The 25,323-nt window shown below is 44.1% G+C and overlaps 1 protein-coding gene across 2 annotated transcripts; it reads right to left on the bottom strand.

Moving 5' to 3' along the window:
* Window positions 1–3,802: 3,802 nt before the first annotated feature.
* LOC141737966 (transmembrane 4 L6 family member 1-like) lies at window positions 3,803–19,811 on the bottom strand. Of its 2 annotated transcripts, none has more exons than XM_074572979.1 (6): window positions 19,741–19,811; window positions 16,529–16,711; window positions 12,989–13,054; window positions 7,337–7,482; window positions 6,381–6,567; window positions 3,803–5,864 (listed from the first exon to the last, which is right to left on the bottom strand). In XM_074572979.1, exons 2-6 carry the CDS (start codon window positions 16,697–16,699, stop codon window positions 5,844–5,846), a joined length of 591 nt encoding a protein of 196 aa, XP_074429080.1. In that variant the 5' UTR covers window positions 16,700–16,711; window positions 19,741–19,811; the 3' UTR covers window positions 3,803–5,843. The 2 variants fall into 2 exon arrangements, with proteins under 2 accessions (XP_074429080.1, XP_074429081.1); XM_074572980.1 differs by lacking the exon at window positions 19,741–19,811 and adding an exon at window positions 19,461–19,496.
* Window positions 19,812–25,323: the final 5,512 nt, after the last annotated feature.

The raw sequence follows: 25,323 nt of genomic DNA, 5'->3' as shown, positions 1-25,323 counted from the left end.
CCACATGACTATTTATTCTGCCTTAGGAGAAATATTCCTTTATATTTATATTCAAATATTATTTTGACTGAGTGAGGGGTTTTAACTTTGACCCAATATTTATGTACAAAAGAGACACCGTGCAATTTTAAGGTGCATTTTCTGGGTGGTAATTAGAAACACTCCCTTCCACCTTAATTGCACAAGGTTGTCGAAACTGCAGCTGTCGGTGGCAATGGAGCCGCTGGTTTCTCTGGGCTGCCTTCCTTGCTCAGAACAGGATGTTTCAATAGCCTTTAAAATGCTTTTTACATACAGGCACACACTAAGCTTTTTTTTTTTCTATGCACAAAAGTTTTGCGGCAAATTTCCTAAGCAAGGACAGAGCAGGGTTGAAGGTGCATGTGTGCTGAAGGTGCACATGGCCAGGTCTCAGCCCACTCTGCAGCCAGGAATTCCTGGGAAGAAATATCTGGCATTGCATCCTTCATGTGGGGGTCAGCTAAATATCAGCACATCCAAAGCAAGATTTGAATTTGTTCTTTGACGTCCGCACAGAACGTCTGGAGTGACTCTGCTTTTTATTATCTCTTTAAAAAAAAAAAAGAAGAAAAAAGGAAAGGAAAGGAAAGGAAAGGAAAGGAAAGGAAAGGAAAGGAAAGGAAAGGAAAGGAAAGGAAAGGAAAGGAAAGGAAAGGAAAGGAAAGGAAAGGAAAGGAAAGGAAAGGAAAGGAAAGGAAAGGAAAGGAAAGGAAAGGAGAGGAGAGAAAAAAGAAAAGAAAAGAAAAGAAGAAAGAAAAGTGAAAGAGAGTGACAGGCATAAAAATCTCCAGGGAAATTTTATTTAAAGATCCAGAAGAGTGGAGGGCAGATGTGGTAGGACAAAACATAAGTGAAATCTTTACACGGTGGGATGAGGGAGACTTAGAGAAAAAGTATGTTAGGTAGTTCATCTGAAGCTGTAGCGTTTTTGCTGATATACATGGAAGAAGGATTGTAAAAGCATGAGAAGACGGATTCCTCACTGAATCTGTCGTTGTGCTCTTTTGCCACTAGGTGACTCTCAGCAAATGCATCTATTTCACCCCTAAAAGAGAAATCTCATTAAGGGAGAGATGGCTGAGGTGTGCTTCCTGCTCCCGATGGGGGGCTGCAGCTTTGGACATCACCTGCTGCACCGCTCACCCCAGGCTCCCTGCGTAACCTGTGGGGGGAAATATGCAATTTTAGGATGTGATTCACTGACCTATTTTAGGTCCTGTGGGGCAGGACAGGGTGATGGCAGATCTCAGTCTGCTCAGGGCTGTTTTTAGGTGCGGTGTTGCTGTACCCAGTAGATGCTTCAGGGCTTGATTTGGCTGCTCATGTCGAGATGGCTGGTGCCACCTGAGATGCTCTAAAGCCTGTGAGATGTCCACATGGGCAAGTGGATGTTACAGAGCCCCTGTGGGAGACACATGCCCTTCTGGAGCAGCAGACAGGGTATTCTGATGTATCTCCAATGGTTCTGAGTATCTACTTAGGAGATACTCAGGTGAGCTCTTACTCTGTCTTTATCACTTGACCTTGATGGAACAACTCTGACACAGCTGTTTGAGAAAAACAGAGGAGTGCCTGGAAGGAAGCGAGGAGTGCTGCGTACCAGGGAAGTTTTCGATCTATGGTGGAAATCTTCTGCACCTCAGTGAGCACTTACAGCTACTCAGCTTTGAACCAAACCGACAGGAAGAAATAAACATGGACAAAACAGTGGCCTCTGTCCCTAAGATAAAGCCTTTGCCCTGCTTTTCTGGGTTAAATGTGCTACAATGGCGAGCTTTAGATGTACCTCTGTGGCCCATGGGCTCAGGAGGAAAGGGATGCTGTGGAATATTAGCGGACCTGCAGGGAAGGGTGTTTCTGAACAGTAGCTGTCCCCTGCCACTCCTCTGGAAAGGGACAAGCACAAAGAGCTGGTGCTCCACAGAAAATGAAATAAAGTACTGTGAGAATTTTGAAAGGGTTTTTTTTGTTTGGGTTGTTTTTTTTTTTTTAATTTCCTTTGCGACTTTTTTGAAGTTTGTTTGCAAAGAAGTGGTTGCCTGAGAGTCGCTGCCTGGGAGGAGAGACGCAGGGCTGGGGACGGGGCAGAAGAGCAGAGACCGTGGCACAGGGATGTCTGCGGGGACCAACCTTTCACTGGTTTGCTTTGCTCTTCCTGCCAAGAAAAACCCAGCTCTGAGGCCTGAGGCGTCTGAGCTATTTGCATCAAAATGATCTGACGGTTCCTCTTGAAATGAGATGGTCTGAACTAGTCTGTGGTTTCCAGCTCAGGTATTTGAATCATGTCCTTGATCCTGGCAGCTGAAACATGGGTCTCTTAGTCTCTAAACATTTACAATTTTTCAGATGGTGTCCTGGGTCTAAAGTTTTGTTCCTATCCCAAGTCAATCCCAGGAACACTTTTTTCTCTTCCAACCAACATAGATTTGCATGTGGCTGATCTCCTGCATGAGTTTCACATGCAGAAGAGAGAGGGATAATTTGATTAGAAAGTAACACATTTGTACTCCTTGTATGAGAGCCTGTGTAGTGAGACTGCACAGTGAGTAATAAATATAAAAATTAAACCAATATTTTGTCATTATGCCTGTGTAGAGTTTTTGACCATTAATTATTTAAGATTGATAGATATAGAAAAGACAGACTGACAAATAGGTAGGTAGGTAGGTAGGTAGGTAGGTAGGTAGATAGATAGATAGATGGATAGATAGATAGAAAGAAAGAATGAAAGAAAGAAAGAAAGAAAGAAGATTAATAGAGATAAAAGATTAAGAATATATAGAAGATCTATATATATATAAAGAATATATAGAAGAATATTATGAGTTCCTTAGTTTTACTGAATTCTTCATGTCTAGAATACTGAAAACATTTCAGAGACAAAATGCCTCTTTTCCTTTGTTAGATTTCCCTGAAATAATTCTTTCCATTTTGAAAAAACAAACCAAAACCGAAACAAAACCCACTTAAAATCTGTAGTAATCCCAGTTCTGAAAGGTGGTATTTTACCTTAGTCAAGCCGATTCTCTGTCCAAATAAAAATTATTATTAGTAGTATTATGTAGTCATTTTCTCTTGAAGCCCACCCAAAAAAGCCTGGGTTTGCAGGTCTCCCCGCAGTGCTCGGTGTGAGGGGCTGCCCCTCTTGCAACGTGCTGGCTGGCTCCCGGAGACGGCTCTGGAGACACCTCAGAGAGGTCAGGCTTTGACACACTTAAAATGTGATTTGGGAGATCCGAAAAGCCATGATCTGAAATGATTTCACCTAATTTTAGCCACCTTTATGTATCTAGCTGATACACAACTGAATTTTTAGCATCCTTGTGTTTGCAAGAGACAAGCGTTTGCTTTGGTCACCCACACGTCCGTGTTGCTGGCTCCGGCTAGATACTTGGGTCTCTAGACATCTGCGAGTGGCTCTCAGGTGTGACAGAGGACATGCGGAAGACCCTTGCTGCCTGGAGCGGTATCTGGAGACCGAGCAGGATGCTTTGCTGCACTTCAAATGGCACTAGATGCTCCTGTCTGGGGTGGACAACTGAATCTTACCCAAAGAGGCAACGCCTCCCCCCTGCCCTGGACACCTCTTTCACTTTGGGCTGCCTCTCTCCATGGACTATGTAGCTTGATGCCTACCCCAGAAAAGACTCCTTTTCAGTGGTTTAAGTTAGACAAGATGAATTTAACTCTACTTTCTGTGTTATTCCTTGTCTCTTCCTACTGGAGCTAGTTTGAAGTCACAAGTCCTTCAGGTCACACAAATCAAGCCGGAAAATAACTTCAGAATAACAATATTTAATATTTACATATATCAGTGAGGCCAGTGATTGCACAGTTGGCAGATCAGAGGGTGTCCCCGTAAGCACACAGACACTAAACTTCCCCAGGGCAGGACAGTTTGGAACAAGCAGATGGCAGCAGTAACGTGCATTTATTTACTTTCCCGTGCTGGAGGTGGTGTGTGCCAGTGGGGACCTCTCCCTCGCCCGGTGGTGGCACAGCCCAAACTGCCTTTATCACAGAGGCGAGAGTCAGGGAGAGCAAACTACAGGATGAGGGCAGGACTGATAATTTAGGGACCATGAAGAGCTCATAGAGCCCCTCTGCTGATGGAGTCTCTCTCCTCCTGACTACATGCCAAATATCCTTACTTCTAGCTGCCTCCTTGACCCTTTTTGAATCTGTTGGCTTTACTTTGATGTCTGTTTTATATGGTAGCACTGTCCAGCCTTTATCGCTGACAATGAACACGAGTTTCTAAGCCAACTGGCAGGTTTGGATGCACCTGGTCCTGATTGCAAACTTCAACGTGCCTTATGTTTTTCTTACGGAAGGTACTTTTAAGTTTTATGGGGCAAATTTCCTGCTTCTAAGGGTGAAGCTGCTCTCCAAGGAAGTGTACACGTGCTCTCCTTCTTGGCACAATTGACATTTTCTTCCCCATTTTGTATAAAGAGGTTTGTGTGCTGCATTAGAGAACAGCACAAACAGCCATATGTGTCTGCAATAACTGTGTTCATATATCTTGCCCTCGTGCTACAATGCAGAAATATGAACAACTTTTGACTGAGAAAACACAAATGTCTCTCTTTGAAAAATAGACTCCAAGTGCTTTAGATATATTCAGCTTTTCATAACTGCAAACACCCGTTCAGGATGGATAAAGATCATCTTACAGTTTGGCTGACTCAGGGAAGTCAGTGGTATGTCCAAGAATTAACCTTTGAGGGAGTCACTGAAATGATGGGGTTTCTGAAATTTGCCAGTCATGGACTTTAGCATCAAGGGCTTGATCTTGAGCGAGGATGGGGAATTACGCAGTTCCTGGTTGGGATTACGGTTGCCGTAACATGAGGACTGATGCAATTTGTTGCCTTTCAGATTATATCTCTTATTTGTTACTAAACTGCGCATAATTACTACCTTTACCAATTTAATGTTTATCTTTACCAGTTAATTACTTTGCCCATGTGATCTATTCAAGAACAGCCCTACAGACTTGTGTGGAAATTAGTGAAATTCCCATGCAGTCTCGTGAGGGCAAAATTCGTGGTGAGGTTCTCCACCGTTTTGTTAAACTGGACAATTCCAAACTCTTGCTCCAAACCCTACTGTCCATATTGACCCAAATGCCCCTCCAGGGCTACCACATCTCTCAAATGCTCCCGAAGAACTTATTTAGAAGTGCACTGGACTTTGTCAAACAAGACAGCAAGCACCGAATGGGCACAAGGGGATTTGGCTCCAGGGTGGCTGAAGGAGGCTGAAAACTGTATGTTTCAGTTGTCTCCGTGGTGCTGCGAATGCCACTCGATATATTCTCTGCACAACCTCATTTAAATCCGGAAGCGCCTGGTTAGCAGGTTAATAGGAACAGACAGGTGAGCTCACAGCGGCATTTGTTGGGGACGGGAAGTTATTTACATCCAGCCAGAAAGCGCCTGCTTCGTGCAGCTGATAAATGTATAAATTAACAATGGTTCAGTTTCCCATATGCACAAGAGGGCAAGTGGCGAGCTTTTATCTGGGGACTGTTGTGTTTTATGCAGCAGTTTGGCAGTCAGGACCAGGCAGATCAGTGTTTTTGCCAGTACCTGCAATTTAGCAGGTATATTCAGAGAGACGAAAATTTGGAGTCTCAGTCTAAATGATCTAGCCCTTTTCCACCCTGACTTCTTTATCAAAAATTCATTTTGCCCCATGAAACTCCTGAACATTTTGGGTTTTCTTTGTCGTCCCCCCGTAAATACAGCACAACGCGCTATCCTTATTGTATGTGAATCGGCAGCTCGGGGCTTGTCCTGGCATTCTCTGTAGGTCATTCACATTCCAGAAATATTTGTCTGAAAGGCAATGAATGAAAGATGATTAATTAATATTCCAGGAGGATATCAGACTTAATGCAAACATCTCATAAAATGAAAATAAACAGTAAAAAAGAAGCAGTAGTGAAAAAAGAAACTTGAAAGAGGTTTTCTTCCATTTTGTAAAATGATATTTTTACCACTGTTGACCAATTGAAAACACCTCTGCTTCTTATCTCTCTCACTTACAGATGGTGGGGGTCATTACACTTTATCAAAAAGGTGTCTTGAATGGGAACAAAGGCACGTAACTGAGTACATCGATACATCACATTACTCCACTGTTTTGAAATATATGAGGATGGAGTTATCCCTGACTACAATGTGAGGAGAGAGGAACAGTGTGCAAATGCCTCTGTATGGCCTCAGGCTCCTCAGAGGAGCTCGGTCAGGTGCTGTGCGGATCTCTCTGATCATCTACTATTACCAGAGCCTGAAAAGAAGTAAAAGTGGTAAGAATGTAAAGCACTCCGATATCTTTTACGGCATACCAACCTTTCTTTTCCTCATACATGTGCCACATATGAAGCCAGTAAGTCCGTTGACAACTTGAATGAAACAAAGAGCAGCTTCAATCACACCGATGGCCAGGAGAATAGAGAAAAGGATAATATTCCAAAGGACGATGTTTTCAGGTTCTTTGCAAATGCTCCATGTTGTCTTGTTGAACAAATAATTGTCTCTGTGATATAGAAAAATAATTGGCAATGTATTAGAAAGTAAAAATTGGAGAATGCTTCCTGCGTTAGCTTTTTCTGAACTTGTTTGCACAATGTAAAGTGAGTCTCATATTCTACTATAATTGGTAAAAACGGGCGATTCTCTTTGGAACTCCAGAGGTGTAATTGCAGAGGTGTAATTGATGACTAGGGAAGAGAGCGGCATCTGTACGTCATTGCATGCACAAGAATCTCCCTTTTGTTTTATGGCCATGCTAATAACTAACGGGAAAAGTCCCTAATGTTTTAAAAATGTGTCTCCGTATTCTCCATTCCTGCTGTGGTATCTTAGTCCAGTCCATCCCTCGTCTCTAGCGCTGGCTTGAAAAGCGTGGTTGCCACAGTTAACTTTAAAGATTATTTGCTTTGCTTTTCAGAAGTAGGTAGAGTAGACTCGTTTCATGATGATTTAACAGATTGATGTGGCATAGTTATCAAACACTTCCTTTTGACTCCAGTAGGAGTCACAGCTCAGCAGCCTTTTGAAAGCTTGGTGCAACTTGCACAATGGGCTGCTGACAAGCATGACAGAAGCAGCTCAGGCAGTTTACCCAAAGATGACTCCTTGGTCAATGAGATGACTAGCTGGAACATGCTACACAGAGAAACGTGAATTTAGGTGTAGACAGGGTGGACCACCAATTCACTTTGGAAAAATCCAAATTTTCTACAAAAAGATGGGGATGGGGATTAGGGAAAGCAAAGTTAGAGGAGCCTGTAAGTCATACTCACTCCAGAGTGTCATTCCTGAAAGGGTAGAGGTATTCTCCATCACCTGTGTTGCACAGAGGGCCCCCAATCAGCCCCAGCGAGGAGATGACCGCACAATACGCTCCTCCTGCGAATCCCATCATGGACAGGACCACTGACAGCAGCATCTGAAAGGGAAGAGACCTTCAATATCACATGCACAGAGGGTTGAGCAGCATGGAAAGCTTACACTGAATGGGAAGGAATGATCTTCATCTGTTTCTTACTATAGAACCATAGAATCATAGAATTGCCTAAGTTGGAAGGGACCTTTCAGATCATCGAGTCCAACCATCAACCTAACACTGACCAAAACCACCAGTAAATCATGATAGTATGATTTTTGTGGGAACAAAAAATGACTTTTTCTGACTGTTGTGGCTATCCTAGATGTTAAAGGATTTCAGACTGTATTTGTTTTGCTTTTAAAAGTGGTTAAACCCAGAGCTTTACTTATTCAGGGTTTTATACTCATCCCATCAATTATGAAAAGTCTGGTGGATCTTCTTTCAAAATGCCAATATGGAGCCAGTACTGGCTTGATGTGGTCCATATCATGTGCCTCAGCATTCCCAACTCTTCACCAAGAGCACCTTTCTCAGCCCTTATACCAAGAGAAACTAGCAAGCAACTACTGAACCAGGTATGAAGGCAACAGAAGATGCATTAATTGTTTTTGCTAATTGATGAGGAATGCCAAAGAGCCTTTCTTATTGCTGCTTTCCTTAATTTTGCAACAGGTTTGACATGTGGTTACCACTGCTTGTGTTGAGAAATCTAATTGTGCTGCATGTGGCAACGAACCAGTGGTGACTTTGAATTATATGTGGTGCACCTGTGCCTTTTACATCGGCCACTCCCACAGAAACGTTACCTTTACTATGTTTTGGGGTAGTTTTCTATTAATGGGCGGGATGTATCTGATTGCTGTTTCTATATAGAAACAACAATCTCAGGAGGGTGCTACTGGTGTTGTATCTGGGACAGGCTTCCCACTAGTCTGGTTAAGAGTCCTTGCCTGTTGTTGTTCATAACTCTGCCAAGAGAAGAGAGAATAAACTCCGGAGCAGACTGCCAGATCCAGGGGAAGACCTGGACCAGGGGCAAGGCAGCAAAACTGCCTTGGAGTCAGGGCAGAGGCACGGCTGAGGAAGAACATGGGAAACACTCCCATCCATGACTTGGGTTTGAAGCCTAATACCTCAGGCCTCACGTTTCACCATTGCCAGCAAATACCAGTGAACTCTAATAGCCCACAAGGAAGGTAGAAACCTTCTCCTGATACCAGCTGCTCCACAGAGCGCTGCACTACAGAGTCAAATGGAAACACTCACCACCCACATTGCAGATTCGTGACATTATCTTGAAAACTATTCACTATTTAAACGTGTTCAAGCTGGTGAATGCAGTTTCCAACTTGCCAGCCGATGACATTACTGCTTTCTGTACAACCTTGCATGCTGCCAGTGTGTGAATTGACTCATTTTGTGTGTCCTTTTGCCTCTAAAGCAATCCTTGGGTTAGAAGTTGCTGGGATTTCTCATGAGGTTTATTTCATCATAACTGATTAATGACTCTTGTCTTTTTTTGCAAAGCTGGACACTCTTTTTGTCTTTATCTACATGTTGGCTGAGTTCCCTCTTAGTAGACCTTCATCGTCAGCAAAACGCAGGTAATTTAGTATATTGTCCAGACCAAAGCTGGGTTGTAGCTGATGCACTGTCTCTCACAATAAGATCACCAGCCATGCCTCGCGGTGATGGTGAGCGACTGATATTCTGTCTGAAACTCCTGCCTGCGCTGAACCACTTCTCCCCATCTGCTTTCTCATTTACTTCAACAGTGCATTCTGCATCTTGGCTAAAGGATCTTTATTACGCAAACGATCAGTTTTGGCACAGCGTAGCAGTATGGGACATCCCAAAGACAATTATGGTAGAAAGAGTCAAATGGTCTTTTGCTACTTCTACGTTTTATGATAGTGGTTAGTAGTAGTACTGGTACTACTCATTGGTGCTACCTTTGATGGCTATTCTTTGACACATGATTTTGTCATTTGAAATCTTGGCTAACTTTATCTCACCTGTTTCCTTCACTGTGCACATGATAGACGAAGACTGTTTGTCACTGAAAGCAGAGTCTGAAGTTGCTGCAGCTGTTAGATTGTCTCTCTTGGCCATTTTACAGACACACAGTGGCATTTCTCCCTTATATCTACTCTTCTGTAGTCTTTTTCTGAGGATTGTCCCATGTTCTATGGAAATCTGACAATTTTATTAACTATTGCATTATCTCAACCTTTCAGCATTTTCCCTACCTGTACCATCTTCATTTATCACTTTTTTTTTGCAATTTTTTATTTCCTCATTTGTGCCTTTGGTTGCAACATGAGGACTAAACTGGGATGCTTGAGTTCGTTGAAATTAGTTTCCCATGGTGTTGGCTTGTTATCTACCTCTTGCAAAGGTTTTGCTGATCATTTTTGCTGATTTTTTTTAATGTTCTCCCTGCTTTGTCTTCCATACAAGTGGTTTGTCTCTGCTGAGCTGATGAAAACTTTTAGCATTCATTCTTTGAGCATTTGCATCAGCTCCTTTAGTGAAGTTACCAAGTTCCTCCTGTCTCAGCTTGTGCTGTTCTTTATTGCCCTGATTCTTGTTTCACGCACATTTCTTTCTTCTCTGTTTCTTTCTCTGGAGGTGTTTTGTTGTGGAATTAATATCCTGTCTGTTTATCCAGGTATCTTTGCTTATCTAGGTTTGTTTGTCTGGAAAGCTGCTATGGCTATTCTTGTTCTACTAGTAACTCTTAAGGAAAGCTTAGAGAGAAATATTGGAGTATGTGTTTGCTGTATTTTGGGGAGCCTTTTTTCCTCATTGTGCCAGTCCAGTGGATGCTTTCAGTTGTGGACACACTAAGGTGCAAGACGTGGAAGCTTTCTAAATCTGTTACTTTCCAAAATCATTACTGTATAATGCAAGGATATGAAGCCATCTAGGTACATTTGCAGGCAACAATTGTAAATGGATTAATGAAAAAACTTGCTCAATGCAGCACATAATCACTGTGGAGAACTCAATAAGGTGGATAAAAGGATGAGAAAGTTAGTAATTATTATTACTGCTGTTGATACTTCAGCAGAGCGCAAAGGCTGTGAAGAAGTCTGAAACTATTAAACCAGGGATTGCACAAAATATAATAGGGCAGAGTCCCTACCCTGAGGAAAATAGTTATGGTCTGATTGAATAATAATTCTGATCAGTATTAGCTCTTTTACCCTTTTTTTTCCCCTATGAAAAGCAATGTTGAACATTAAGTGTAAATTATAATTTTATACCTAAAGCCCCCAAAGCGGAAAGGTGGCCAAACTAGCCTTTGGATTACACAGGCTCCTGAATATCTCCAGTGTGGGCTATTTCTCTGCCAATAGGTGGAAGTTGGTGGACAAGCCACCAAGAGCTGGAGGGCCTGTATCAGGTCCACCCAGACCCACCTCACAAGGAGCTCTGGCACCTTGGTAAGCTGCGGCCATCATGCATGTTTGAACCAGTCCCAGGGTTCTTCTGCTCTCCAGTACCTGCTGATTCACACCATACCCTGCCTTGGGTATACAGCCCATATGCTCAGGGTGTCTGAGCAACCCTGCTGCAGATGCCTGTGTGTTTCCTCATGTTGTCCCCAAAGTAAAGTTTCCCTGATGTTTCTTCACCTGAAGAAGCACATCATTGGCCTTCAGCTCTCCCCGCAGTACTCACCTCTTTTTGCATACTTGCGAATCACTCTTCCCCAGGAACTGTTCTGGGAGAAACGGTTGTTTTTAATGCCATTCATAGCCATTTGCTCTTTACTCATGTCCCCATCCCATCTCTACAAAGATCCACATTCTGTCACATAGGATAACTTGTAGAACTGCACTCTTTTCCACCTCAAAGAGGTGGGCAATTCCCACAGTCCCAGAAGACAGCATTTTCTAAGATATACTGTCTTCACTGAGCCTCTTGTCTAGTTTGGTTTGAGCAGCTTCATCACCTGGCCATCAGCTCATAATCAATAGCACATAATCAAACTACTTTCTCTACAATGTCTACTGTATTCCTCTGTAACAGCAAAAGAGGAAGAGGAGGAACACTTCGTAGGTAATCAATCAGTGATGGGAAGGTGCAGACAGGATACCTGGCATCCATGTGGTGCTGGTAGGAACGGTTCAGACCGTGAAAGGGTGGAGCATGGTGGCTGCCAGATGGCACTGTGTTACCACCTGCATCGGCAGGCTGGGGGAGTGAACCCAGCCAGCCTGGGGAAGTTTGACTCTTGGCCCTGTAATATTTAGTGCTGGAATGACAGATGGAGAAGGGAGACCTGAGATGCTATGTGAACTGGTCCCAGTTCATCTGGATTTCCCCTCGTGACTTACCGTGTTCAGCAGAGCATGGGAACACCCACAGTACGGCTGTTTTTCACCACTGCTTTCTACATCGCTCAAAAGCCGGAGAAGCAGCTGGCTCAGGCACTGGGTTCGGGGTGCCTAGGCTCACATCCCAGTGCTGCAACTGGTTTACATGGCCATCATTAGCAAATCCTCCTTGCTGTCCATGTGACATTTGGTAAAATCAATGTAATGACATGTCCCTTGGGATGTACTTGCTGACATCCTAATGGAGAATGCTATTTTGATATTTTCAGTAATGAATTAACTTAAGTAAAACATCTTGAAGAGGTAAAGGTCTTCTCATGGATCAAACTAAAAGTTAATGGAAGAGTACAGAAGAGACATCCTTTATTGTATGGAATCTCTCATTCCAGGCTTCTTCTGGGAAGCATGTAGTCTAAAATAACATTTCTAAGTCAGTTTATTCTTGCTAATAATGATAGCCACATAGAAGTCTCTGCCCAGGGCTTGAGGATTAATGGAGATGCCTGTATAACATGGTGTTTTATAATATTCTTAATTCTCAAGAGAAAAAGTCTCTCTGGTCTTTCTCTGGATGACAGAGAGACCAAATTGCCTTTGCACCTTTCATGTGCCTAACACTTGGGCAAACGCATGCTACAGTTCAAAGCTTTCCATGTGGACCAGCCTCCGGGAAGCAGCGCTGGCTCCTTAGTGCCAGCAGCAGCAGCTCAGACTTTTAGTATGGACCTGCAAAGTAGAAGACCTATCTGCCCGTATGGAGGTGAGCAGGGCTGAACCTGTGGAAAAGCAAATTGCCGTGGAAGGGTATGGAGGAAACAGGACCTGGTGAAAGCAGAAGGCACAGCCAGCCATCTCAATCTCTAGGATTGCCTTGAGCGGGGGGAAGCTGGAGCCACGCTTTACTTCATGTGCGTTGAAGTAAGCAGCTTTGTCCTTCTCTGCCATCAGCAATGTGGCTCAATGCTCCAGCACCTGCCCTGGCTGACTATGATTTCCCTCATATCAGTGGCTGCAATATCATAACATTCTTGTTGGCTAACTGAGCTCTCAGCCCCAGCCCAGGGACGCTGTAGATCAAGCTCCTCTTCTGCATTTCCCTGACATGGCTGTTGATGGTGGTGTGGTGGTTTGTCATTGTACGTTTCCACCTGCTGAGCAGCCATTTAAGAGCTATTGGGCAAATCATATAGTGCCATTTCAACACACAAATATCCACTTACCCCACATCTGTTAGCGCAACATCCTGCTCCGCCTGCTCCCAGCATCATGAATGCTGGCAAAATAACCTGTGAGAAAAGCACAAGCTGAATTGGTGTGCAGTACTTCTGCTGAGATGGTTTGTAAAGACTACCAGCGGGGCATCTTGTTCCTCAAATGCAAACCACCTTCTGCCTCTTCTCTGTGAGTTACACCTGCTTGGTGCTTGCTGAAGAGTAACTCAGGAGGAAGTGTGGGACTACAGCTAGAGCTGGCTGGCAAATTTCTGTTACAGTAATTCCAATTGCTGAAGCTATACTGCTTCTTTTCAGCAGGGTTTTGGTTTTTTTTCAGGAACAAACATGTCCGTTTTGAGAAAATGGAATTTCTGCTCGGAAAAGATGCGTCACTGGGGTAAGAATCATGTCAGTTTAAATCTTGTGAGCATCCTGCTCTAGATTATATTTGGGAAATTAGTCTTAAATTTCCTGAAACGCGTCTGACTTTGGTTGGTTGTGCTGAGCTTCCGGAAAACCTGTAGAATGGACTTCACTCAACAGGGAACTCCCAGTTCACATCAGCTTCTCCATGGTAATTATCAGGTGGAGCTGGATGATTACAATGAAGTCAGTAAGCACCCGTGTCTCAGGATACAATGCCACCTTACAGAGGCACTTTGGAGATAGAAAAAGCTGCATTTAGTTTGATAGCTAGAGGGCAAGAAAGCTTTTGTGGGTCTAGCTGTGCATCCAGAGCGCTCCTGATGCCTTGCCTCTGCCCACTACTGCTTGTATAGGCATCTCAGAGCAAGACAAGAAAATGAGTATTTGAGAAAGTAGGAAATGGTCCCTATAAAGTTAATGAGAGAAGGAGAACCCACCAAACAAACAAAAAAGGTAAAAGCTGTAAAAACAGCATGACTACATGCTGGAGAGATATTTGGCCATGTAGGGCAGGAAGAGCACGTATCCATGGTGAATGAAGCCCAGGGAATTTACGTGTGTAGTGTGAATATCTCTGTTAGACTATGTAGGACAGGGTTATGAAACCCACTTAGATTTGCAGGCCCCTAAACATTTTTCGAAGGATTTGCTCTCCGCTGCGTTTTATGCACACCCCAGAGGCAGCCTCCAGCACCTGCAGTGGTCGCTGGACCACAGCTGGAGGCCTGCAGGGGTAGACCATTGAGGTTAAAAAGACATTCCTCTTCCTGGAAAGAAGTCAGCTCTTAAGTAAGCACAGGTGGTCCCCAAGGCAGCCCCAGCCCCAGCGTGCCACTGTCTGGCACTCGGAAAGAGAGCTAATACCTCTGCCCATCAAACCAACACTCCCTTTCCTCCAGGGCTGTCTTTCTTCTTTGGAGGTTTCCCATCTAAGCTGCAAACACCTTTGTGTCATTTATTAGCCTGGCTCAGGATGAAGGGTTCACTTGGCAGCTGTCTTTTTTTGAAGTGCCTGATTGTAAGCACCTGCCTTTTGACAAGGAAATGAGAATTTGCTAGATTTGGCTGTTGTCAGTAAAATGAGGGCTGTGTGTGAACCGTGGCTCAGCCAGGCATTTCCAGGTGTTGCACACAAGCTTTCCATCAGGAAAGACGTTATTATGACACATGGAGCTAGTCCTCCTCTCTTTACACCCTAAACTTTTGAAATAAGGAAATGGAGTGGTTTTCACGTCATATAAATTTCCATTAGAGAAGCAGCAGAGGAGGAGGAAAGGGTGGGGCTGGTTGCTCAGCCAAAGAGTGCGCTGATGGTCTAGGTATCTACAGATACAGATACAGTCTACAGATGAAGTTCCCAGGTGGAGGTAGGTTTTCTGGCTCACACAGCCAGGCCAGGCTTTTATGAAGTTTCCCCCACAGTACTGGCTCTGGAGACTGTGCCCTAGTTACAGGGAGATTCTCCAAGATCGGGCAACCTGTTGGCATGACTTTCCTGAGTTTCCTTTGGGAAGAAGCTGGGTACGTGGGGAATTGCATTGCAGCCTGGTCACTGTGGAGTCAGGATACAGACCAGGCTCCAGTGGTGGAGCATTCTGCCCCTTGCTTAGCTCCCTGAGAGGACTAGAAGCCAGTCTTCATTTTTCCATGCTTCCAGCACCTGGAAAATGGAGCTGATGATAATGCTTTCTTTCCCCTTCCCTTCACCTGTGGGCATTTTTCATGCCGTTTTCTGGAAAACACGTACACTCAACAGCATTGTTTGTGGACCAATAATTACTCCTAATGCTGTGTTTTGAAGGTCAATGCAAATTTTTCCTCCCCTCTCACTTGCTGTTCTCATTTTTGATGTACGTAGTGCTGGCCACAGGCAAGTCTGTGTGGAAGCCTTAAAAGAAGGCACGTTTTCAATGAGCCTGTGATGCTCTCATGCCTAACATCTGCCTTTCCTTTCATTGGACGCCAATGACTCCTGGGCTTGCAGTGATACGAATTTTCCACAGGTCTCTCATGTAGTTCCACTTCTTCCTTTAGGCTTCCTTCCACAAACTCATGCTTACGTTCAAGTTCAGCATGAGTAATAAACCCAAGTGGTAGCTGGAAGAAGAAGCAGGCAAGCTGCTGGTGGAGAACAATTTATTGAATGATCTTATACCATGTTTCTGCTTTAGGAAGTATGAGTCTGAACCACATCCATTGTAGCTTTCCCATAGACTTAAGTGGCAGCTGCATCATAGCCTGACTGTGAATGAGATTTGCTTTTTTCTAAGTTAATTATTCTTGAACATTCATTTTTTTGATGCTCAGGTAGCCAGCTCTGTGCCAGTTTACCATCTGCCTAGGCTGCCTAATAGCCAGTACTTGTCATATGCATGTTACTTGCTTGGCTTTTTATCTGCACTTGGGTGGGTAATTGGAAGACGTAAAGGGATCAGGCTTTCTAATGAACTGGAAAGATCAGTATCCCCAAACCTGTTCCCTTCTGGTTATGGATATTCACATAAAAGCGATATTTCCTGAGTGTTGGAATAGAGAACTGGTTATAGAAGAACACATGCCAACCAGGTCAAACCCAAAGGGTGTTGGGTGGTTGTGTGGGAACGTAGGGGGAGTTTGGGATTTCAGCCATTTGCAGCTCCACATTCGTTGAGTGATGGCTGGGTCTCTAACGAACAGCTACTGAAACATGTTTCAGTTTTGCCCTTAATGTCTTTTGTGAATTATGTGAGCATAAAATCAGTGAGAGGAGTAGCGAGGGGGTGTAGACAATACTGAAAACTCACCACCTCCAGCTGAGTTTAGGACCTCAGCTTTGCTTTGACTCATAGCGGATGAACACCCACGACACCCTTCTCCACAGTGAGAAGTCAGTCCTACTGCTTCCTCCTGACTTGCAGAACTGATATTTGTCTCAGGAATACCTTGTATTCCTGTGATTAGGGACTTTTTTCAGACTTGAATGCACTTTCTCCGCCCCATACCCAGCTTCCCAGTTAAGCTGCTCACATATTTATGCAGAGCACATTTCTATGACTTTTTTTTGTTACCAGAGATTTTCTTAGCCCTGAACTTATAACAAAACAAAACCCATAGGAAACAGTAGTAACACTTTTCTCTTACCAGTATCCCAGCTCCTAGAATGCCGTGGAAAAACCAGACCAGATCGGTTATCTCGCTGAGCTGCAGAACTCGTCCGTTGGGGAAGTACAGGAGGATGTTGGAGACTATGGCACATGCTGCCAGTGGGAACAGGGTGATCCCAATGCACTTTGAACACTTCCCTGTGCACATGGTAGCTCTCTGCTGAGGAAAGACATGGAGAGGTTGTGGTTATTGCAGTGAAGGGAGCACGGGATGTCAGCAGTTCTTTTGTTTAATGACAGAAGAATCAGTTTCGAAGCAAGAAATGTTCCAGTTAAGGCTTACACGGATAATCCTGTTCTACAGAGACTGTTCCCTTCAGAGGCTCTATTTAAAATGGAATTATTAAAAACTGGAATGTTTAATTGAATTTATTTAAAATTGCCAGGACTGAACATGCGTTGGTATGAAATGAACCGAGAGTTTAATTTTAGTTGTTAATGGACCATGGTCTGTCCATTGGGAACATCAGTAACACAACCGTGGCTGCACAAACTGATACCTGGGCTGTCAGACTTCATGGTGGGGCTAAGGCCTTGGGTGGAAGGGGAGGTGGATTTACTGGGTTGTCTGGGACCACTGTCTTGGGAAGCTGATTTGAAATTCCATGCACTAAAGGTCTAGAAGAGCATGAAATAACTGCCAGGAATGCCATAGAAATGTTCATCCTTGCCTTGGTGCTGGGGCAGCTGGGGGAGCCTCACCAGGGCCCCTACCAGCTGCATCTTCTCTATTTTGGTCAAAAAAACATTGCCAGCAAGAAATGGAGAAACTTTGGTTAATGTTTCCTGTGACCTGCTTATCCTGCAGATAAGGGCAGATAAGACCGTGGGTTACGGGGCTGTTTGGCACCCACCCTAAAATATCCAAGAAACTGGAAGCATGTCTAATCTTGTGGCTATTTTCTAAGGGCAGGTCACAAAACCATCCCACCTCACTTTCAGAGGTCTGCCATAATGTGTAAACCAGCAGCTTAATATTTCACAGTGGTCAGGTTCTTTTAAAATCAAAGAATCATCTTTTAAAAATCAAAGAATCAACACAAATGAAGCACAATGTTTGAAAGGGATCTCTGCAGGTCTCCAGTCCAATATCCTGCTGGAAGCAGGACTACCACCAACACTAGGTTGTTGTGTCAGCCACCGCTCTGTGTAGCTGAGCTTTGAGAACCCCCAAGGATGGAGCTACCACCAACTCTCTGGGTGACCTCTTGCAGGGCTGCCCCAGCCTCTTGGTGAAAAAGTCTTTCCTCATGTCCAACCTGAATCTCCCAAGCTGCAAACATGGCTGTCACTCCCCATTATATCCTCTCCCACCACTCCATCACCTCTGCCGCTCCCTTCCCACTTTGTTGTAAGCTGCTATTAGATCCCTCTTCACCAAAGTGAACCACCTCAGCTCGTACTGCATCCACGCTGTGATCTGTAGCCGAAGAGAAAAGGCTGATCAGTACAAACGTGGACCCACAGATATTTCTCCATGTCAGGTTGGAAATCTCAGACTACTGGGTCAGAGACTGAACCATCACACTGCCATTAACTTTATGGCACAAACTGATCCCACCTTCTTCATGATGTTTTATCATAGCTTCACTCCAGCTCAAGGCTTTTAAACACATAAAAGTACAAAATATCAATCTGTGTATTTCTGTCCTCAGAGAAAGCTGACAGACAGTTTATGACAAAGATGTGCCATGAGAAAGTTACAAAATGTAAGAGGAGGAAGATGATCTGGACACACACCATTTCAATACACCCCCTGTCCTACACACGCACACACACAGCCATGCACGCGTGCATGCCTACGCTTGCTACGTGCAAATAGTTTTTGTAATAACCGAGGCAATAAACAGTGAAATGTCCCTCAATTTAGTCATGTGCGTTGGCTAATCCTGGAAGTTTTGTGACAGAAGTTGGTATTGAGAAGGTATTAAGCAGGCTGGAAGTACCGGAATCAATCAAGGTTGGGTTCCCAAGCAAAAAAGCCCAGGTGAAAGACAGTATGAAGATATTTGAGAAAACCAGAGACGGGCTGAAATTGGCTTCATTGGCAGAACAAAGACAGCGGAGAGATGAGGTAAGCCATGAAGACAGACTAGCGTCCTCAAACCTCTGTAACTGAGAGGGAAAACAGAAAGACTTTATGGGATGCTGTATATTGCTGTGAGGTCGCTGAGACTTCTTCTGAGTTTGCATTTCTATAGCAAAAAATTTGCATTGTTCTCTGCTGCTACAAGTTTAACAAGAGCACTGTGCTTATATGCTTTTTCTTCTGAGCACTTTATAATCACTTTATGCCTTTTAATCCAGCTTTAAAACAAGTTGACGGGCATTAAACTATTCCAGAAGGGAATGTTTTTAAAAAAGATACTTCTTGGTTTACTGTCATTACCTATTGTTTACATAGTGCTCAAAATTGGGCAGGGCATTTTGCAAGCCTCTTGAAAAAAAGCCCCAGCTCAAAGAGATAAAAATCTAAGCAGAAGGAAGATTTGCAAATGAAAAATGAAGCAGAGAGGGAGCGGAGGGAAACGGAAAGAATATTGGATATTTCACCCGTCTTTCTCTCAAACACCCAATGCATTTGCTATTTCTTTTTACACTGACTTTTGCCTGTCTGCTTTCCTGTCTCATTCCAGCTTTTGCTTTTCCATGTGTCTGCCCAGCCTCACTTACTTCCCCTCCCCAGAGAGAAGCAAACAAGCACAGGCACAGCTTGGCCTCCTTCTGTAAAAGCTAAGTCTTGTAGGCGAGTTATAAATTCCCTTCTGCATCTTCCGTACATAGCCGGAGGGCCCAATTCTCGCCTGGTGCGAAGCAACACGACGCTGCTTTGGCTGGAAGAACAGGGGTTGGCAGCCCATTCTCTCTGACCTATCTTAATACCACTTCAAACTGCAAGGAGAACTTACCTAAACATCCATCACCAGACCTAGTGAGAGTCTCTACCGCCAAAATCAATGCCGCTTTGCTACCTGTGTACATCAGAGGATCTGACGTCTGTTATTACAGCTTAGGAAAACACTCTGGATTGCCAGAAGCACTCAAAACACTTTATTAATTCAGCAAACAAAAGCACTTTCTACAGCTTCGTTAAGCAAGGTGGCTAGAGCAAGCTTCTAATTTTTAACTAGGGTTTTAGAAAGTTTTGCTTTTTAATGCTGAGGGAAGCATGGAAATACCTTTGCTTACCTTCTACACGGGCCTAAGATGGCCTCCAGGCTCCAGAGCTCCCCACAGCCAGCTTCTGGCTTTCCAGCTCCTCTCTCCTGGAGCGTGGCGATCTGAGGGAAGCACAGCGACGTTTTTGGGCAACAGCCTCTATTAAACAAATAGCTGTTTCTCTTTGGAGAATGAGGAAATACCCCAAGTTATCCCTGGTTGGCCAGTGCGAGGTCGGCATGTCACACAGAGTTATTGATTATTTTAAGGCAGTGTTCCAGTGGTCAATGCCTTGGCCCTCCGGGACATGCAGATTGGAACAGCAGAGACCTTTTTACTGCTGCAACTGTTTCAGCCCTGCGCAGTTTGGCACAAGAGGAAAGGCAGGAGATGGCAGGGGTGCAAGTGCGCCAAGAGGAACAAGGGGTGAGTGGCAGAAAATGTGGTTAAAGCACAAGGTGGTGGCCCAGCAAAGTCTGGCCGTTGGTCTAAAATCATCTTCTGCACAATGGGCTTGCGGTTGTTAAAGTTTGGCACCAGCTTTCCTCCAAAGCCTGCTGTTGGGAGAGTGGGGATGGGAAGGGAAGGAAAGAAAATTCTCAATAAGATGGGGAAAGGAAGAGGGAGAAGGGTGGAGAGAAGGGAGAGGTGTGATCAAGTGAGGAAGCAAGGAAATAAAACCACAGTTCCAAGGAGCAGAGAGTGGGAATGTGGAAGGGAAACTGAAGATTCACTTTGGCAAAGGAGAAGAGAAAGGCAGAAGAGACACTAGGGTTGGGCGAAGAAATAAAAAACACAGCAAATGGTATCTAGAAATGTTAAAACTAAACTAGGAGAAGACTCATACTGAGGAAAGAGGGATGTAGATATTTTCTTTTGTAGAAAATGTGGTAGTAATAACTTTTAAAATATGTCCAAACACTAAAACATATAAATATATATGTTACTCAGTAGGTCAGGTTTGGTCCCAATCATGCTGGGAATATGCTCAGCTCTCTCTTCAACTGAAAACATGTCCCCCCGGCAGGCACCTGCCGTCGCCTTGCTCTTAACACGCAGATAGAAGGGTGACTTGATCACAAAAACATCAATGAAAGGTGCATGTGAGTGAAAGCAAAGATGCAAAATATTTCACCCTCCACCTTGCTGCCTCTCATCTTCACTCTCATCTTTGGAGAAAATTTCTCACTATGAAAGACTGGTTATGTAGAGTGGAATTCATCTCACATGACTTTAGATGTCCATGAGGTAGGTGTCACCCTAGACTGACTTTATTCCTAGTGAGAGGAACAGACACTTTTAAGGAAAAAATCACCGATTTACTTTAGGAGCTACTGTAGGGTTACAATAAGCCATTAATAGTGAAAGATCTCAACACCTGTGGGGACTTAAACGTTGGCATTTGTGGTCAGATGAACACCACACATGAGGACTATCAGGGTGGCTGCAAAAGCACAGGGGCAAAGCCTGTGACTTCAGTCCCCAGGTTGCATATTTAATACCACCAGCGTCAGAGGATGCAGGGGAGGTTGTCTTCATCAACGATTCACAGCTAGTGAAAATCTTAAAAAAGCCCATAAAGTGAGTCAGGCAAATAAACTTAATTACAGTACAAATGGCAAAAAAGAAGGGAAACTGAGCTGAACCCACTGAACCCAATGCCCCACACTTCAACTGACATCAGTGGTAACATCCTTTCACCATGTTTTATGTTGTGGCGCTTCAACTCCAAGGAAAAGGAACAAAATAAGTCTCCAACAATCTTCAGACAGAGCAAAAGCACAAGGTCTAATGGCATTTAAAGCATTTAAAAAATTAAATTTAGAACAACTTGAAGACCATCAGCAATTTACATTGACACCTGGGGCACCTGGGGCACCTGGGGGGGAGCTGCCAGCTTATTTAGAAAGTTAAGAAGCGAATAAGGAAACTTCATAATGATATTTAAGATGAACCCTAAATCGCATACCCTGGTTTCTTGGAGTTTTTATAGACTCTTATTACATAATATCTATAAAATACCACCTTTCCCATCCTCACATATGGGATCAGCATTCTTGATTTTGCCTGGTTTTCTCTGATTTTGCCTGGCTCATAGCCCTCCAGGGTGATGTGCAAGGCTCACCTCTGTAGTTTCTCATCTGTACTGTGTCCCCAGCACTATACAACCCTTTACTGACCTTCACCTCTTCACCTTTCAAAGTTTATCCCATCCTACCATACTTCATCTACCATTTATCATTTAGTGGCTAGACTTGATAGCTAGACTTGATCATGTTTCTTAATTCCAAATACTTCTCTGTGCCATTGTCTACTGAAGGCTTAATAGTTTTCCAAGCAAGTGCACGATGAACAGAACCGATATTGTATTATTTTCGTGCTTTTCCATTTGCCTACTTCAATCTCTTGTCTTTTGTTCTATTACACAGATTTTCACAGAATCATAGAATCATTTTGGCTGGAAGAGACCTTTAAGATCGTCAAGTCCAACTGTTAACCTAGCACTGCCAAGTTACCACTAAACCATGTCCCTCAGCACCACATCTACACATCTACCCATCTTTTAAATACCTCCAGGGATGGTGACTCAACCACTTCCATGGGCAGCCTGTTCCAATGCTTGACAACCCTTTTGGCAAAGAATTTTTTCCTAATATCTAATCTAAACCTCCCCTGGCACAACTTGAGGCCGTTTCCTCTTGTCCCATGGCCTGTCACTTGGGAGAAGAGCCTGACCCCCTCCTCTCTACACCCTCCTTTCAGGCAGTTGTAGAGAGTGATAAGGTCTCCCCTCAGCCTCCTTTTCTCCAGGCTGAACAGCCCCAGCTCCCTCATAAGACTTGTGCTCCAGACCCCTCCAGACATTTTAAACTGCTTGGGACAGGTTCAATGTTTTCACCTCTGTTTGCACAACACTTTTCACTCCAGGGCTTAACCTAAGACTAGCACTTCTAGCCATTACAGAAAAACCAAAATACTGAATATTGAACACAATTCTCTTACTGCTTCAAGAATATCCTTAGATTTATTCATTACTGTGTAGGATTTATATTCAGTCTTTGGTGAGATCTGAATGAAATACTGCTTATTGTCAGGTACCGAAGGCATGCCAAACAGAAGAGCACAATAAAAGTCTGTATTAACACCAGAGAGTCTGACCCCTTCCTGTTTTTCTGAAGTGACAGACTCATCCCAAAGAAATGCTCTAAAACACTTAGAAAAAATGAGTTTTGCCCGTGAAGCGTTTAGTGGCTAAGCTGAGCGTATACAATTGTGTACATCTATTTTCCCCTCTGCAATATTGACTTTGAAGGCAATGAAAGCATTTTGTGTTCCACTGATCAATTCCTCCTGATTATATTGACTTCCTGTACATCAGCTCTGGTCCTCCTTTTATTTCTGTCCTTTTAGCTGTAAACTCTTTATTAATTTTCCAGTTATGTGTAGTAGCACGGGTACCGAGAGAGGAAATGTAAATACACGAAAAATCCTGTTCATCACGCTAGAAAGGAAAACCATTCCAGCCCTACAATTTCCCTGGGTGGTGCAACGTCTGAGCTAGAAACTGAAGAACTACAGCCCCGTGCAGGTTTTTGAAGGGCATATCTGACTGCCCACTTACTCTATTAATAGATCTATCCCATTAGGCGGGCAGCTGCAGTGTGCTAACGAGAAAATGCCCTTTTTGCTGTAGATGCTCTATGTAAAAAGGAGCCAGGCGGCTCCGCTCTCATTTATTCTAGTACAAATCTTAAGTGGTTCCTCTAAAATCAAAGCTTTACTCCAGGTACACAGCGATACTCCACTCAATTTAATTTATTCCGCTTCGGCACCATGACACAAATTATCTCTTGCTGCTGTTTCCCGTGACACTTCGTTGTTAATATTCTCTTCAACTGAGGGAAAAGGAGGTTGACTTTCCCAAAGAAGCATCAGGAAGAAAGCTGCTGTTAAGAGGCTTTTTCTGAGATGAGCTGTCTCTGAGAAGGTCCGTGAGCTTGAGCATTGCAGACAAGCTGCCCCGCAGCCCCAGCTGGGCTCTCCCTGCTCTTGCAGCAGGTACCCAAGTTAACGTGCCTGCCTGCATCCAGGAGCCTGCGGACGCCCTGTTAAGGTAGAAACAGCAAGGTGGAAATGGCAGAACCAATATTATTCAGGTTTTCCTTTATCCAGAATATGTCAGACCCACATAAACCCAGCTAATACAGAGCTGATCGCGTGGCGAGAGCACGGAGCAAGATGAGGGGCGGCTCAATGTAAAAAGGCTGAAGTCTTGAATGAGCTCAGAGGTTGCCGCAACAAATAACACCGAGTAATTGAGTGGTGCACGTGACGGTGCTTACATTAATATAAATGAGTCTGAAGAGGTGAAATGGAAGTTGTTCTGTTACAAGTTTGCAATAGGCTCTCCCCACTCTTTGGGAGTATGTTCACTGCACAGTACCACCACACACGCGTGGTCCTAACACAGCTTGTTCTGGATGTACACTTTGCGGGGGCAACAGCTTAAGCATCACACAGATGGATCTTCTCTTCTATTTTACTTATTTTTCTGATATTTTTTCCCTTCTTTCTCTTCCCTTGTATCTCGTTTATATGCACTACTCCCTCTCCTACATACTTAGGCTCTCTGCTCCCCCTGAGATGACATCCAGAGTCTTTGCTGAGCAGTTATCCCCCTGTGATGATGGCACGCACTTCATTGTCTCTGGGGACACTAGTGCCACCAGAAAGAGACAGTCCTTTAGGGGTAAACCCTGTGGTTATCAGAGACTCTGTGAGCCTGGGGCACCCCAGGTTTGCACAGCCAACGCTCTGCAGAAGCACCTTCTGGGATGAGGGGAACGGTGCCGAAACAACACCCAGCAAGCTCTGCCCATCCAGCAAAGCATTACCCGCTGCTTGCTTGTGTGTGTGCATGTTCATCTGATTTATCGAAAGCCTCGTTTTATTTAATTGCATGAGTGTTTTGTCCATGGACAGCACTGTGCCAGCTCCACTGTTTTCTAAAATGGTAATGAACCGTGACCTGTGGCCAAGGGTTGTTTGTGCTCCTAACGCAGAACAACACTGTCACTATCCAATATTAAAATAATTAGATGTTTGTGCTTTCATTTTGCTGGTTTTGTGCAACACTTCTTTCTGGTTTTGGCTGAAAGGCATTTCTCATCCCTGTGTTTTGCCACTGGGGTTTGTCCAAGTATGTGCAGGTGAATTCGGAACTAAAAGAAGTTCCCACTGGAAAATGCCCCTGTTTACCTGACCAAATGGGAGAAATGTTACCCCTTCTGTTGATCCTTCTCCTCCCTTCCTAACTTGCTCTGAACTGCCCTGTTTCCCCCAGGAAGCCTTCAGTAACGAAGAGTAAATATTTGGAATACACTGAAGAAATGTGGGTTTTGTTAAAAGCACTCACTGAATTTTTTTGAGCTGTTTGACATTGTCAGGAAGGAAGGTTTGTGCAGTCCAGGGTGGTGTTTCTGGTCAGACTGAAAGACTTGTGGCTTGGCCGGGTAACCTGTGAGAGACTGAAAACTCCCACGCGAGGCTGAGGCACCTGGAGCAGCGGCTCTGACCAGCATGAAAGCGGAGGGCAACAGCTGGGAGGTTAGG

Source organism: Larus michahellis, chromosome 1 (assembly GCF_964199755.1).
Source record: "Larus michahellis chromosome 1, bLarMic1.1, whole genome shotgun sequence".
Taxonomy (NCBI): domain Eukaryota; kingdom Metazoa; phylum Chordata; class Aves; order Charadriiformes; family Laridae; genus Larus; species Larus michahellis.
Note: the sequence above shows the minus strand (reverse complement) of the source record. Positions and strands in the feature narration are given on the sequence as shown.

Bases quoted from the DNA above. Each gene is read 5' to 3' on its own strand.
- LOC141737966 (XM_074572979.1), bottom strand. From the start codon at position 16,699: ATGTGCACAGGGAAGTGTTCAAAGTGCATTGGGATCACCCTGTTCCCA. The intron at 13,055-16,528 runs GTAAGAGAAAAG...CTTTTCTCACAG, and splicing joins TTCTAGGAGCTGGGATACTG to GTTATTTTGCCAGCATTCAT. The intron at 5,865-6,380 runs GTTGGTATGCCG...ATTGCCTTTCAG, and splicing joins CATGTATGAGGAAAAGAAAG to ACAAATATTTCTGGAATGTG.